Raw genomic sequence first — 16,831 nt, 5'->3', positions numbered from 1 at the left:
TCTAAAAATGGGATCTCTCTGTGGTCCATGAGAGTCTGTTTACATACAGCAATTGATCTGCTTACGTATTCTTCGGTGGTTGTCTTTATGGTTTGGTTCTGAGTGGTTGTAGTGGATGTTGTAGTACCTGTTCCACGGAACAGGCCCTCTGTTTGAGACATTGCGTAGTCTTTCGAGATTGGATCCACTCGGGTCTGCATCTCCTAGGCAGTCAGGTAAAGCTGACAGGGTCATGGAGCCGTGAAGGGCTGTGCCATCTCTCTATACCTCTGGGTCCAGGGTCAACAAACCAGGAAATATTTCAGCCTCTGCTGACAGACGACTCTTGGGTTATCCTCGAACTCTTGGGCAAGCCGAGAACTTGACCAGCCTCAAAGATCCACCTGGCCCACAGTGCGGTCCCCCTGCAAGTCACCTACTGTCATCAGGATTGAGCAGATGCTCCCTGGACCATACACAAGTGGGCAGGGGCCACACAGGCCACCCAGAGCAGACCCCTCTCCCAGAGCCCTGGCATCTGGGGCTGCTCCACAGGACTCTTTCAGCTCTCATCAGGCAGAAAGGAGGAAGAAGTCTGTTTTGCAGAGATTCCTGGAAAAGCCTGCAGTTGCAGATGTGCCCTGCTTGTCCAGAGGGGCCACTTCTTGCTCCAGAGAAGTAGTGGAGAGGGAGCCAGCGGGGAGGAAGCAGCAGGCCACCAGCTTCTCCAGGGAAGGTTCTGCTTTCCTAGAGCAGTGTTTACCTCTGGGGATTGGCTTCCAAAAGTGGCACAGGGATCTATGAGGAGCTACAGTGTGGATCCCAAGTGTGTGGATTGCAAGCTTATGGAAGCAAAAGCTTTTTCTCTAATTCATTTCACAAAAAGGCCAAGCTTTTCTCAAATCCTAGGGGAGGAGAGATTAGCTTAACAAAATGGGTAGTAATTATAATGACAATAAGATACTTAATACAGAATAAATTTAAATTTTGTGTAAAGAAAGCCAGATGTGATTAGGGAAGAACGAACATCATTTGTGTAGGAGTGGAAGAAGAAACATTTAAATTATGTGCAACTTTTATTAAATATTTAGGGCCAATTTTAAGTAGAACACTGCTTTTTTATTATTGTTGTTGTTATCTGCATAATCTTCTTATGTATTGTAGATTCTGTGTCTTTAAAAGGGGATTATTTCTTGACTTCGAAAAGCATGCTTATAGATGTTTCCTAAAATATTTTACCTCTCCCCGCCTCCTCTACTCTCTGAAAAGTTAAGGACATTGACGCGTGTTTACTTCAGAAAACAGAACAATGTAATGAAAAAATGGAAAATGTCTAATTTTGAATGATAAAACAATACATTTTCTATTTTCCTATTAAAAGGTCAACATGATTGTGTGACTATAATCAACAATTTCTTTCCTCGAGAGAAACTGGATTATTACACTAAGCCCCAGGGACTGGATAAAGAACCAAAACTGCCCCCAAAGTTGGCAGGCCCACTGCACAAAATTATCACTACAACAAATCTTCATCCTGTCAAGGTACTGTAGTTTATCGTATTTGCTTTCTATTTAAATTGTGTGTGTGTGTGTGTGTGTGTGTGCACGCGCGCGTGCGCGCGCCTGGTTGTGTCTAACTCTTTGCGACCACGTGGACTTGCAGCCCACCAGGCTCCTCTGTCCATTGGAACTTTCCAGGCAAGAATACTGGAGTGGGTTGCCATTTCCTTCTCCAGGGGATCTTCCCAAACCAGGGATGGAACCCCAGTCTCCTGTATTACAGGCAAATTCTTTACCATCTGAGCCACCAGGGAAGCCCATTTATATATTGCTTTAGAATTTAAACTGCTCTTAGTATATGGCTCCTAATTGTCTTGGGTTGCTTTTTGTTGATGTAAAACTTGGGATAGGCTCTCCCATTCACTTGATATAGTGAAGTAGTGCTCTTGTCTGAAACCTACAAGAGAGTGAGGGACACAGACCAGAGCAAGAGGAAGAGCAAGGCAGAGAGGTGGGTTCAGCCAAAACCTAGCTTCCACTTCGTCTCACAGTGCGCTCTGTTTATTAGTGGCTCCAGAGAGGCAAGGAAGCCAGGGTTTCCTGTATCAGTATGTCATGGTTGAAGTCTGTCCCCAGGGGGAAAGGACAGCCGCCCAGATGGTGCCAAGTGAGGTGGCTCTCTCTGGATGAAGGGAGTTCCCCGAGGAAGGAGGCAGCTCTGAGCCACAGCAGCCAAAAGTCCCAGTCGCAGGAACCTGGTGTATGGGCCTGGTAATGAGGATCTGGGTGAGGGAGCAACAGCATCCAGTGCAATAATTATCCTTGCAGGCAGTGTTTGGAAATGTAATCATGAACACATTTCTTTCATGCAAGTAGGTATCTGATGCATTTAAGTAGTGCAGTTCTTCCAGTAAATAGTCAAATCACACAGATTTTCAAACTTTGTAAACCAACTTGGAAGTTCGCATAGCATACCTGGGAATCTTCAGGGATTATCCTGAACTATTCCCACTGCTATTTTCTTCATACTTTATTTATGACCTTTTTGCTTATAAAATGATTATGTTTTGAAAAATTAATCCAAATGAATATAATTGTTTCCATGAGTCATCTCAGGAAACAGCACTGACCTTTTTCAGACTTCATTGACTGCCATATGCCTTCATTCATAATGTATAAATTTGACAGTAACTCAGAGCGATTTGGGGGTTTCTTTGGTTTGTTTTTTAATATTTATGTATTTATTTGACTGTGTTGGGTCTTAGTTGCAGCATGTGGGATCTAGTTCCCTGATTAGGGATTGAACCCGAGTCCTCTGCATTGGAAGTGCAGCCTTAGCCGCTGGACCACCAGGGAAGTCCTGAGAACTCTTTGTTGAGCAACATGTATGTTGGGTCAAAAACTGAAGCTTCCCCTTAGTACAAGGTGTTATTATAATGTACTGAAATGGGTTTCCTTAGTCTGTTACAAAAGAAAAATCTGGAATATACTGATCGTCATTAGAGTAAGTGGACAGCTCTCATGAAGTAACTATTTTGAAGACTAACACACCCTTAGAGATATAAATTATATGTAATATTACTACTTTATTGCTGCATCCCATGGCATATGGTCTTTTGAAGCTTGAGGGACACACAAATAAAAAAATACCTTTCATGTGGCCCTTCCCCCAAGTTATTAATAGTGTTCTGGGCCATCAAGAGAGATGGCAAAGTAGCAGATCCTTTCCCACACAACAGACAAGTGCAATCTATTCTGCTTTTATTTTTCAAAACTCAGATGTTTTACTTGACATTTTGAAAGAACCACTAGATGCAACACTTGTGATCCTTGCTGGGCAAAAAAGAAATTCTGCCACGGAATAGGTGTGTGTGTTTCTAGTGGAAATTTTATAGGACTTAGAATTTAACCGTTAGAAAAATACTTGGCCCCTTCTGTTTTAGTCTTTCTTTCCCTCCCAACACACGCAGGAAAGACAGAACTCTTGGAAATGATGACATTGTCTCTGTGGTACTCTTTCTATTAGGAGTGGAGTGGGCTGGGGTGGGAAAACAGGAGTTTCCCTAGGCATACAGCATTTCTCAATGCAGAGAACGTATGTGGTTTTATAAGGCTTTCATCACTCCCCCTCCAGGCTGAGCATGACTCAGGGGTCCCCAGCATCTGGGATCTAATGCCTGGTAATCTGAGGTAGAGCTGATGTAGTAATAATGGAAATAAAGTACACAATAAGGGTAATGCACTTGAATCACCCTGAAACTATCTCCTCCCCAATCTCCTTCTCCCCCGTGGAAAAGTTGTCTTGCACAAAACCAGTCCCTGGTGCCAAAAAAGATTGGGGACCAACACAGTACAGGATATTTTGGGTTTGATTGATTTAAAGATGTTTTCTGTATGTTTCTGATTCACTGTGTCTTATGTCTGTTTTCACCCTTTGAGATTACAGTAATTTCAGTTATTGTGACAGTTGGGTCTGTAGAGTAATTTCTGTTGTTTACACAGAACCTAGTCTCTCAGGGTTAAATATCCCAAGAATTATTGTACCTGCAATTATCTTTAAAGGCACATATTTTGCATAAGTTAGTTTAAGGGTATATTTATACAGGCAAATTGTAAACTAAAATAGCCTACATTTTATTTTTTAGAGCATTTGGTTTTATGAGAGACTACACTATGATTATAGTACCTTCTTTCAGACCAGACCTTGCCTTTGGTAGATATAGTCTATTTGCTTGAAAACCTTTCTTTATCCACACTTTAGTTAAAAGCTGCCCAGTTGCTTTGGTTATGGGCCATTTTCATTGCTTTACCCCTTTTCAAGCTGACATGGGTCTTCAGAGGGCATATTATAAAAAAAAAGTAACTAATAGCCACCAGTCAAATCAAAGACCTTTAAAAATAAGCACAGTCCAACACTTGATCCAACAGTGCACCTTTTGCCACAGTGTACCTAACACAGATACATTTGTGAGGAGGTTAAGTGGCTGCTATAGCAATAAGGATGTGTGTTTTCAACAGGGACTTAGGGAGTTGTGCTGATGGCCAAGATATAGACGTTTATAATGGAGAAAAAGAGGCAAAAGGAAGAATGACAATAGAGTTTAGCAGGGTCTGTAAGTGATCAGAAGATAGATGTGTGCAAGTGATCCTGTTTTTCGATGATTAACATGATTTTTAAGCCCAGAATTTATTTATTCATCCTCAGTAATTATTAATAATAATGTTTCCATTTATAATAAATATCCTTTTATAATGCTTCAGAGACTGAAGGAAGGAAACTAATTCAAGTATTCTTTCTTTTGTGTGCAGCTATGATAAATGCTTCCATGAGCTCATCGTTGAGCCATGGATATATATCATTTTTCATTGTGTTTGGACTTCCCTGGTGGCTCAGCTGGTAAAGAATATGCTGGGTTCAATCCCTGGGTCCAAGAGATCCTCTGGAGAAGGGAATTGCAACCCACTGCAGTATTTTTGCCTGGAGAATTCCATGGACAGAGGAGCCTGGCAGGCCACAGTCCATGAGGTTTACTGACATATATTATAAAGTAAATAAAGTCTAAGTCTTAAACAAAAAAATCATTAATCTGGGTTCTATTTGGGGTGTTTGCTTTTTTTTAAGGAATTCTCACATCCAAGTTTAGATCCTATGTTTTGATTCATAATGTATACAAAATATTGAGCAAATGGCATCAAGTGATGGTAGTTGATAGGAAAAATATAAATAATTAATGATTCTTTTCTTCTCTGCCATAAATTAACTTTTGAATTATATAATGGTAGAGGAAGTTGTCAGCAAATTTATCAATAAGGATTCTGATTATAGTTATTTCATGCAGTCTAGTTTATTACTGAGTGCTATATTTGAAGTGAAAGACTGGGCTGTGTTATCAGTAGGGTCAGAAATAAGTAAAAGTCTTATTTTAATTTAACAAGAACATTTAGTTTATGTTAAATTTTCACGTAGGAGGCTTGGGCATGGGTTTTCCTTAAGTTAACAGTTACCTTGCTCCTTGTCTAAAGAAAAGGATCTGATTCATGAAATCCACCATCTGTTGTTTCCTAACGTTTCAGTTACCTGGGATAGGTATTTTACTGTGACACATAGGTTAACAAATACTGAATGACTTTCTGCTCTGAGAACACAGTTGTGCCTCTGTTTCCCATATATTTACATTACTGTTATGTTATACGGATTTGTACAGGTGTCCTATGCAATCAATAAAGAAGAAAATACTCCTTCTTACACTGAATTTGGGCTTAATCTGTGTGTATTTGGGAAGTGTAGGACCCATAATACATCATATTGGATAACTCTCCTTTACCCCCTTTTAAAAATCTAGTTTTGCTTTCCTCTTTCATCTATTCATATTAATGATTAGAAGCATATTAGGAAAATTTCCACAGAGAAATGTAGTTAGCAAGCAATACACCTTTTATTTTTAGACTTCTGCCTATAAAAGCCTCATTTCCTTATAATTGACAAGAATGAATGAGAATTGTGGTTTTCCTAGCCATGAAATCCTAATGCTCAGTAATATTAGCTAAAAGTAGTGATTGCTCTGTGATTCGTTTCTGTATATAAAGGGTGTACATATATGCCATGCTTATCTTTAGTAAGAAAACTTCCCTAGCTCAGGCGATAAAGAATCTGCCTGCAGTATGGGAGATCCAGGTTCAATCCCTTGGTCAGGAAGATCCCCTGGAGAAGGGAATGGCTACCCACTCTAATACTTGCCTGGACAATCCCATGGGCAGAGGAGCCTGATGGGCTACAGTTCATGGGGTTGCAAAGAGTCGGACACAACTGAGTGACTAACACTTTTATCTTGAGTAAAAGAGCTTTTAACAGATATAGAAACCATGATTCCAAGTGGCCAACTAATACTTAGTTTAACTGGATGGCAAATCACACAATACCTTTGAAATACAGAGTTCGAGAGATTTCATGGTGTCTTTCTGTTGTTAGTTTCACAACTTGATCAGTGGCAATTTGTATTTTTATTTGAATTAATATAGCAAATATGTGACCATGAGAAAGACTTCATTTGGTAATCAAAACTGACTGCCTAAATTGAGCATGGGAAAATCTCTTATGGAATTTCTAAGCTCACTGGGGTTTCTTCTAGATTGTGATGCTTATAAACGAGAATCCTCTACTGGCGGAAGAAGCAGCTCTGAATAAATGCTACAAGGTGATGGATTTGATTTGTGAGAAATGTATGAAGCAAAGAGACATGAATGAAGTACTGGCTATGAAAATGCATTACATCAGCTGTATCTTTCAGAAATGTATTAACTTCTTAAAGGACAGAGAAAACAAATTGGACACTCTGATCAAAAGGTACAGTTTTTACCATGTCATGTATAAAATATACTCAAATGGATAATGTTTTATTATATGAAATCTCATTATGGCTTTAAAAATTAAACATTTTAGCAACAGCTGTTATTGTTGAGATCACATTTAATCTGCCAGAAACCAGGGGCCCTGGATTGACTATTCCATTCTGAAGTATTTACAGCATTTTTGCCATCCTAAATTATGGGTGAGAAATCTGAAGTTTGGAGAGGTTAAAAAGCATTTGTAAAATCATACTTACTGCTAGAAGGTAGCCCAAGTCCAGGGGTCAGATTCTCATGATTTTACTAAGAAAACAGAACTAAGTTGGAAGGGTGTGACTTAATCAGAGTTTACATTCTTTGTTCAAATAACTGCCATGGTAATAAGTAACCAGCTAATCTGATAAATGTCTAGTGTGTTTTACGTCAGCGGTCACCTTTTAAAATACATCCCTGGGCTCCTAAACCTGATAAGACCTGGCCTAATGGGCAGGTGGAATAGCAATTTGAATTGAATCAATCCTCATGAGGTGACTACATAGTGAAAATCGTAAGCAGCAAAGAAAAGTGAAAGTGTTGATCACTCAGTCATGTCTGACTCTGCAACCCCATGGGCTGTAGCCCGCCAGGCTCCTCTGTCCATGGAATTTTCCAGACAAGAATACTGGAGTAGGCTGCCTTGCCCTCCTCCAGGGCATCTTCCCAACCCAGGGATCAAACCCCGGTCTCCTGTACTGCAGGCAGATTTGTTTCCCTTGGAGCTACCAGGGAGGCCCACAGAGCGAGGAAGGAACTACCTGAAGTTCATGTGTTCAGCTGGGAGGAAATGCTTGGCAATTCAATTCCAGTTACTCTTTTCAAACTACCTTTCAGCTTGTTAAAAGGCCGAGCTTCTGATGGCTTTCCAGTATATCAAGAAAAGATCATTCGAGAAAGTATCAGAAAATTTCCTTATTGTGAAGCTACTCTCCTCCAGCAGCTGGTGCGAAGCATTGCTCCTGTCGAAATCGTAAGGCTCTTCCTAACTAGGTTAACTCCGTCAATAAAACCTAATTACCATATTTTATACAATTACAGGCATGTTCTCCTTAGCATTATTTAGTTACCTAATGAAGGCATAATTATCTTAAGGAAAATTTCAGAAACAAACATGGAGACAAATTTGCCTGCTAACATTGTTTCTGTTTATGCATTTTCCCTGTCAGACCTCTTCTTTCATTTATATAGCTCGTGGTTTAATGCACAGTATTTCCTTAGATCGGAATATAGACATTATAGTTACAGTGGATATTTACGTTTTTAATGACTCGGTGAAACCTCAGTGGTGGGGTCACATCCAGTACGTAATACAGACCCATGTTTGTTTTCATATGTAACTTGTGAAAAACTAGCGTAAAATCCCGTACTAGATGGAAGAAGGAATTGAATGTCCACTTTGATGGTTTCCTGTCCGGGGGATGTGAGAGGATGAGTTATGGGAAAGCGCATTGTGCATCCTGCTAAACAGTGTTAAAGTATGTCCCGCTTCTTAGATCCTCCCTTAATGCCTCTGATTTTATAAATTTTCCACACATTAAAAAAAGTCTATTTATACTTAACAGTTATGGGAAGTAAATTTGAACTTTATTATCTGTTCTTTACTTAACTTTCGTCATGTATTTATTTAAGTGGTTTTAAAGACACTCCCTGCCTTCCCTATTTTGGATAGCTTTCAGATCACCTTATCTATACCAGTTATGCTTTTACACATTTCAGTGAAATCCCTTATCAGCCTTTGTGTATTAGGCAAGAAACTGGTCCTGACACTGTTACCATCCATGCCTTCCTCCCTCCCTCTGGCAATGTCGGTTCTTCTCTGCCTTCGCTAGGCTGTTGTATCATTCTCAGCCTGAAAAAATCAGGACTAAAAATGAGTTCCAGGTGCTCCTTTTATATATTAAAGTTTCATCCAATCAGAACCATTAAAGAAGAAAGGCCTAAAAAGACAAGGTGATTTCATGAAGTTCATGCATTGATTTATTACTGAGAGTTCGCCATGATTTCACATAGAGATTCTTTCTGCTTGCTCTTTAGTACGCTTGGCTGTTTGGTGTTTAAGTTTTTGGAAGTTTAAAGTTAGGGTATTATGAGGGTGGCTTATCAATTATGAATGTGTTTTGGCTGTGCATATCATACTCCAGCCAACTATGAATTAAATAGATCAGAGCTTACTTAATCCACATATTAAATATGTGCCCAGGGGTAGGCAGACCCAGTCTGGTACAGTGAACTAGGGACCCAAATCCTTTCCCATTTTCCCACCCAGAATTGTTTAGCCATGGATTATCATGCATATGCTAATAACCTCACCGTTGCAAGGCATCTAATGCTCTTCCTCCAAACTCATGTTCCTGTCCTAGGCAGGCAAGAAAATAAAATTGGTCTAGAGCTGGAAAGCATAATCTTATCAGAGAAGCAATTAACAGTGGCTGCTGAGTGATATCCAGCACTAATAAGTGTAGCCGACATTGTACCTTTAAGGGAGAAAACAGAAAAACTAAAAATAGCAGGTCGGAGTACTTTTTAAAAAGTCAAAGCAGGTCAGGGTAGGACTCAACAGTCTATCTTAGCCCTATATCATAGAACAGTGTAGTTAGTATGATGTTTGACTGATGTTTATCCTAGTGATCTGAGTCATCAGTAATCAAGATGATATTTATTTAATGCATTTTAGAAACATTTCTGTCTTTAAAAACTTCTGCTGTCTTGAAGACTTGATCTGCAGTGCTTGTGGTTGTGTGTTGTCCCAGATAGCCACTGTTGACTGCCTGACAGATTCCAGTATTCTGCAAGTTCAGAAGCCTCTGAAGCAGTATTAACCTTGTCCCATGACATGGTGGTTCTCACGGCCACCTGCCATGAAGATCACCTGTGGTATTTCCTGACAGTGTTAGTGCCTGAGCCCAAACCTCTGCCTGTCGTGGAACTCTGGCTTCTGCCTGTCACAGAGTTCAGCAGGAAGTGTGAGGCATAGCTCTGTTGAAGAGATGCTGCTCAAGAATTGTAACATGACACTGTTAAAGATACTTTGCTTTATCATTTGAAGGTGTATATTTTAACTTCTGGAAGGCTAGCTAAGGTCTCTGATTTTATAGGATACATATTTAACAAAGTAGATGACAAGGTTTTGTATAGTAAGAAAGAATTCTTATCACTCAACTGTGACAAGAAAAATTTCACATGGTTACTCGGCTGTACCATCAATTTTTTTCTGAGGCAATAGTTCACATTAATAGCCATATTTCTAGCAAAAAATATTTCAGTTTTACTTCTGGTATATTTGTGAGAATATCATTGTTTTGTGACTCCTACAAAAGTCCCATCTTGGGGAAAATTTTGAACATGTCTCAGTCATAATTTTTTTTCCCCCTTAATTTTTATTTATTTATTTTTAATTTTTGGCTGCACTGGGTTTTCGTTGCTGCAAGGGCATCTGTGTAGTTGTGGCAATTTTCAACAAGCTCTCTGATGCACACCCTCTCTTCAGCACAACTGCCATAGACATTCATTCCTGATGAAATTATTAACTTATAACTAGTATCTGAGGTTTTATTTTAGCTCTTTTTTCTCACTGTTATATTATCTTCATTCCAAAAGAGAATTCTTAACTCTTGAACTAAAAAGAAACTTAGTAATTATTTGTTTTCAGGAGGAGTAAAGTGGTTTTGAAATGAGTGCACTGTAAAACAGTGTTCCAAGGTGGTTATTTGTTATGTATAACTGGTAAAGTAAATATTCTTAGAAAGGAAAAGCAAATAAAAATAAAAATGTAAACTATGAAAATTTCCACATTTTTAGTTAAGAATAAAGAAGCAAATTTGAAAGACTCAGAAATAAGAACTGTTGTGAATAGGTATGATAGCTCCATACCCTGTAATTGCTCTAAGTAGATCTTAATAGTATTATCCCAGGCAGATAAATATTTAAATAGGTCTTAATAGCATTACCCCAGGCAGATAAATATTTGCCGTTATAATTTCCTCTGTTAAGAAATTTCATAAATCCTCTTTAGCAAGCCATTCTGATTTTCAATAACTGTATAATTTTCATATTTTTGGTTTTTCTTAATAACCTAATGCAACCACACGTATAGCTCTTTAATCTTAAGAGTTTAGAGCATTTCAGTGATAATGGTGATAATTTTTATCTATTAGAATTGTGGATCTACATCAAGTAAATAGTTTTAAATAGACAAGTTCTTTAAAACACTTAAGTTGCATTAAACTTTTAAGAATTATGATAAACATTTGTGATGTATCCTATAAATTGTCCCTCAGAATATGTATTATATATTGTCTTAATTCTCAGAAGGAAACTCCACTCTGAGTTCACTGTCCTATATCTGAAATCTTTGTATGCTTACTGAATAATCCCAGTTGAAAAATACATTTATTCTAGAATAGAGCCAGATTTTTTCTTTCTGAGCATCTGGATCCATGGCTTACCTGCCATGTACTTGGTGCAGAAAAAGGTGCTCAGAAAGGTGTCCTAAAGTCTGTGCAGGCTCTCTCTCGCCTTAATCATTTTGTCTCTTTTTCTGGAGGTGTCTCTTCTGTCCATGGTGATTTCAGAGTGTTTTTTTTTTCTCCTCTTCTTACTTCCTCTAGGGTTCTGATCCCACTGCATTCTCTGTGCTTACCCAAGCCATCACTGGTCAGGTGGGTTTTGTGGATGTTGAATTTTGCACTACCTGTGGAGAAAAAGGAGCAAGTAAAAGATGCTCAGTGTGCAAAACGGTAAGAATGAAGTTAAGTTCATTGACATCTGGTTTAGATTTCATCGAAGTTGGTAACTGAGGTTTCATATTCTGTAAATGTAATAGTTGGCATTTTTTCTAATAAATTCTAATATATTAGATATGAAGTATTGAATCTAATATTTTAAAATAATTTTGAAAAAGAGCTATAGGATACATGTAGTTCTATTCCCTCTTCTGTCCAGCTCACATGTTGCCCAGCTTCTATGCTGACCACACCCAAAAAAGAGTGAATGAATGAATGGTTATGAGAAAACAAGAGAAAACTTACTGACAGGGGACTGAGACTGGGGCATATGTGAGAACCTACAACAATTCATAAATATGCAGTCTTAAATCTTCCAGTGTTGGCTTCAACTACTCTCTCTTCATCAGCTCTTCCTCGTAAAGCTCTCACTCCCTTCTCACTGTCACCAGTCTTTAAGCTCTGTACTGCTACCAACTTCTGCCAGAATTATCTTTATAAAGAGCATATCTGAATGGGTTCTTCTCACATACAGATACTACCCACATGCATGCATCTGGACGTTCACTTTACCCTACAGATCATGTTAATTTCCTGTTGTTTTTAAGGTTGAAATTCTTTAGCACATTCTTCTGTAACCCGTCATGTTCCGCTAGAAACTTCTTCTCCAGTTTCGTTACCTTTAATTACTTACTTCTCTGAGCCTCAGTTTCCTTATGTGTGAAATGGGGCTAGAGTTGTGAGAACTAAATGAGACCATCTACAGTGATTAAGTATGGCCACATATAAAATCACTCCAAAATTCATTACTTAAAGCAAGTCTTTTTTTTCCCTCATGTTTGTGGTTGGCTGGGTCACATCTGTTCCATGTATTTCTCATCCTCCTTGGACCAGCAGGCCAGGGTGAACATGTCCTCATGGTAATGGTAGGCAAGTAGAAACATACAAGGTCTTTTGAGGTCCAGCCTTGAAATTGCCATGCTGTCTCATTCCTCTGGCCAAAACAAGTTGCATGGCTATATTTAAAGTTAATTCTCCTCCCCTTCAGAGAAAAGAACTTTGAAGTCACATGGGAAAATGTATGGGTGCAGGAAAGAATGAAGAATTGGGGCCAGTAATATAGTCTGTAATACCTTCTATGTATAACAGCCTAGCCCAGTACGTGGCATATAATTTTACAAAAATCTAAGCTCTATTTACACAAATGTATTGCTCTCCTAAACACAGCATTCACTTTCCTATTCCTGCATTTTTGTACAAGATATTCCATCTACTTTGAGTGCTTCTTTCCTGTTTCTCTGTCTACTGACTCCCTCTATTTAGAGTGAGTCACTGCTTCCTCTGTGTTCCCATTGCTGTTACGTCCTGTTCTAGGATATAAATCATGTTGTTAATTATTAGCCTCCATCTATGCTATCCCATCCTGCTCTAGCTTCCTCTGGGACAACAATTGTATTTTCTTTGTCCTTGTACCATATCAATTCAGGCACACAGAAGTCTCTTAAATAAATCATATGTTAGAGTCTTTAGTAGACCATGTGTTTTATATTCATTGTTGTTAAAAAATGTAAGCTAAAAATTGCAAAGATAAACAATACACATTCATACATCATAGTTTTAAAATAAAGCACACTGGGAGTTAGTCACTTAGTCATGTCCTATGCTTTGTGAGCCCATGGACTACATCCCACCAGGCTCCTCTGTCCATGGCATTCTCCAGGCAAGAATACTGGAGTGGGTTGCCATTTCCTTCTCCAGGGGATCTTCCCAACCCGGATGTCAGTCCCGGGTTTCCTACATTGCAGGCGATTCTTTACCATCTGAGCTACCAGGGACGCCTAGAAAAGTTAATATTTTTACAGCACAGTACTTGATTTAGTGTTGTAATTGAAAAATCATGTGACTACACCTCTTGAAAATAAACCTACAATTGCCTTCAGGTAATATATTGTGATCAGACCTGCCAGAAGACACACTGGTTTGCACATAAGAAAATCTGTAAGAATCTTAAGGACATTTATGAGAAGCAACAGTTGGAGGCTGCCAAGGCAAAGAGTGAAGAGGAGAACAGTAAGTGTATGAAAACTGGGACCATAATACTTGTGAGTAGGAAGAGGAAGGATCAATTATATTAACACAGGACACACAGGAACTGCGTCTTCTCAGGAAACCAAGGAGGACTGGGGTTAACCAACATCAGGGTCACACTTAAATATATCCTTCTTTTGAGTCTCTGGGATAATGTACAGACTATAGTCAGCCTAGATAGCAGTAGAAAATGAAAACCATAAAATTCTGAGGAATGGTGTTTATTCCCCTTTCTACTTTGTGATTCATGAGACTGCTCTGGAGCCATCTGACTCTTAATGAATAGTTTACTTATATTTTGCTCACAAAGGATTTTAAGGTCTTTGAATAAGGAAGTAATTAAATTTCCCCTAATGGCTGCCTGAAGATTTTAAGATTGGAAACCTTTAAATTTCTTAATTATGAAACTGCAGGTAAAATTATGGAATAAATTTATAAATTGCAAGTTAACTTGCACAGCATAACTTTCCACAAGTGTGAGGGCAGTGAGTTCCATATTATTTTTCCTCTCCTTTCCTCATAAAGTGTATGACTCATTTTCATCAGAAACAGTGAGTTGCTTCGGCAATGATTCACATGTTGGAGAAGAGAACCACCCACACTCTTACGTCCCACCCCAGAGGATATAGGATATGTATCACACATTCTGGGAAGTGATAGGTTGCCAAAAGGTTACCTGGGTGATTCTGACACTAAGCATGCTCATCTCTATTCCTCAAAGGACCATGTCCCTTTGCCACCTGGTGGAGAAACCTATTAATGGAAATGGATGATTTGTACAAACCTGCATTCATACCAAATAAACTGGTATAAATAGATTATTAATAGAACAGTCAGGCTTTCTGACTGTCTTGCTTTCTTCTGTTTGCTGGACCAAACCTTTATATCCTGAGTGTTGAAAGTGGTATATAACGGCTGGTCACATACTCAAGAAGCCACATGGGAGGGTTGTCGGTGGATGAGAACTCCTGGTTGGTAGACATCAGTCCATCCCGCACACGATTCTACTCCTTTATTCTCCACAAATGTGCAGTAGGCTTTATTGTCCCCCACTTTATAAGGAGACAGCCTTGGATAGGCATTTACCTAACCAAGCATGTCAAGCTAACTCATGGCAAAGCCGTATTCAAATGTGGATTTTGCCAGTCTGCAATCCTGATTTCGAGGCCTGAGTTCAAATGCCAGTTCTCTTATTTTCACTGGCTGTGCCACGATGAGCAGGTTAACAAACCCCCTCTCTTCTCTGTTTCCCCATTTGTAAAAGAACAATGCTAATAGAAAACTCCCCCTTGTGGTTGTTATGAGGATTAAATGATTTAATACACAGAAGCCCTTAGAAGAGTGTCTGGCACATGGTAAGAGCCAGATGACTTTTTTTTCTTCTTTTTTTTTTTTATCAGATAGCAAACTTGACGTCAATTCTAATTGTGTTGGTGAAGAGCGGCCAGAGGAGGCTGAAACAAGAATCTGCCAAGAGAATGACAATCCTAAGGATTCTGAGAAAGTTGAGAAAGAATCTCTGCAGAGTGATGCTGGGCTGGAAGGCTTACAGGAGGCTGCTGTAGGTCCGCAGGTGTCTGAGGAGTAAGGGCCAGGGAGTGTCTGAGCAAGTGCAGACAGTCCTCACCCGGCAGGTAGCTGGGAACTCACATGATTGCGTCCTGCTTGGCTCCACACCTGCCTGGCACTGTGGCGGGATTCCACATTTCACAGAATATGTGCTTTCCAGCAAGACCCTGTCCACCACGCCCTGACTTCATACTGATTCTGTTGTATAATAAGACAGATATTCCTGGAGAGAAAGACGTTTTTTCAAAATGCAGGAGAAATTTTTATTCCCTTTCTGAGGCCTGCTTCCCAGCAGTTGTTCTCAAAGGAAAATAAATTTCCTTTTAAAAAAGAAATATATGTTCTTGGGAACAAAGAGGCAAGCAGAACAGTTGTAGGAGAGAGGAGATTTTCAGGAAAAGAAAAATTTTATAGCCATAGAGATGGGTAGTTAGAATCATAACTTATATGTAAATAAAATGCTTTATATAAATAGCATTTATGGTAAAGTGCTACTTATTAAGATGCAGTGAAATGAAGAAAAGCTACATCTTAAAGGAGCTCTGACATAGTTCAGCCAATCGTAGTTTTCTATAGAATTTATCCTGAGCAGACTGAACTTTATGTAGTTCCTGCAGTGACATTTTATCTACAGTATTTGTACCTTCAGAAATGTCAAATCCCCCAGGAGGAACTGAGGTATAGCCACAGTTATCTCAGCATGTGCATTAAAAAAATATGTTTGATGAAATTGTTGATTAAACAAAGGCTAAACATACTGTGTCCACAGTTACTATAAAACTGACTCATGTGCCGTTTTCCACTTGAAAGGCTGTGACCTTCCTGTAAGCTTTTCACAGGGTTCTTCTTGTCCATGAAAGATTTGTCTGATTATATAACTTGTCTGATTTATAACTGTCATTTATAGGCTGTGCTGGCATCAGTTTTTAGTGTCTGAGTATTTAAATTGACCTAGAGTGAGATTTGAAGATAGTGCCGTGTTTCAAAGTTCCTGTGTGTTGATTGTAAAATAAACTGTGTCTACTAACAGAGCCAATTTAAATCTTTTTTCATACTTTATTGCTACTTAGGGGGTGGCAAATGGTAAAGAAATATTAGAGAACTTAAAACATTTTAGGAAACAGCAAATGCTGGAGAACACAGTAATAATTATTTTAATATTTACAATTGTAAATCAGAATGACAAGAATTCTCACCTCACTTCACTGATCAGATTCTTCTTTCTTGCTGCTTTTTCTCTTCCTTACGCTCAGTTACTTTTCTCCCAGCCCCAACACGTACATCTTCTGTACACCCTGTATTATGCTGCTGTAGGAAGACTTCTTGTGAGTAAATCACTGTTTAGGGTTAAGTGGGTAGGAATTCAACAGGCAGATTTTTCCTGCACTTGTGAATCATGACAAGCCCCCCTTCTCTCATTGAAATCCCTCAGTCTGCACACACTGATAAACGTTTATCTTTGACTAGAAAAATGGTCTTCTTAGGCCTTCCTCTTCCACAAGTAAATTTTTAACCCAAGTTCCCTGATTTTAATTATTTTTCGAGTATGTGGTATCATCATGGTCCCTGTTTTTGGATAGCAGGAAAGGTTA

At 39.0% G+C, this 16,831-nt stretch overlaps 1 protein-coding gene across 1 annotated transcript in view; it reads left to right on the top strand.

The window, feature by feature from the left end:
- The window catches only part of ANKMY2 (ankyrin repeat and MYND domain containing 2), a 38,509-nt gene extending 22,234 nt beyond the window's left edge, over positions 1-16,275 (top strand). Inside the window, exons 5-10 of the mRNA XM_004007769.5 lie at positions 1,361-1,521; positions 6,609-6,823; positions 7,696-7,831; positions 11,469-11,597; positions 13,523-13,652; positions 15,071-16,275. Of these exons, the coding sequence (XP_004007818.2) occupies positions 1,361-1,521; positions 6,609-6,823; positions 7,696-7,831; positions 11,469-11,597; positions 13,523-13,652; positions 15,071-15,258 (959 nt within the window). The 3' untranslated portion in view covers positions 15,259-16,275. The remainder of the gene's footprint in view (positions 1-1,360; positions 1,522-6,608; positions 6,824-7,695; positions 7,832-11,468; positions 11,598-13,522; positions 13,653-15,070) is intronic.
- Positions 16,276-16,831: the final 556 nt, after the last annotated feature.

The sequence above is a fragment of the Ovis aries genome, chromosome 4 (genome assembly GCF_016772045.2).
Source record: "Ovis aries strain OAR_USU_Benz2616 breed Rambouillet chromosome 4, ARS-UI_Ramb_v3.0, whole genome shotgun sequence".
Classification (NCBI taxonomy): domain Eukaryota; kingdom Metazoa; phylum Chordata; class Mammalia; order Artiodactyla; family Bovidae; genus Ovis; species Ovis aries.
This window is presented reverse-complemented; position numbering and strand designations above follow the sequence as displayed.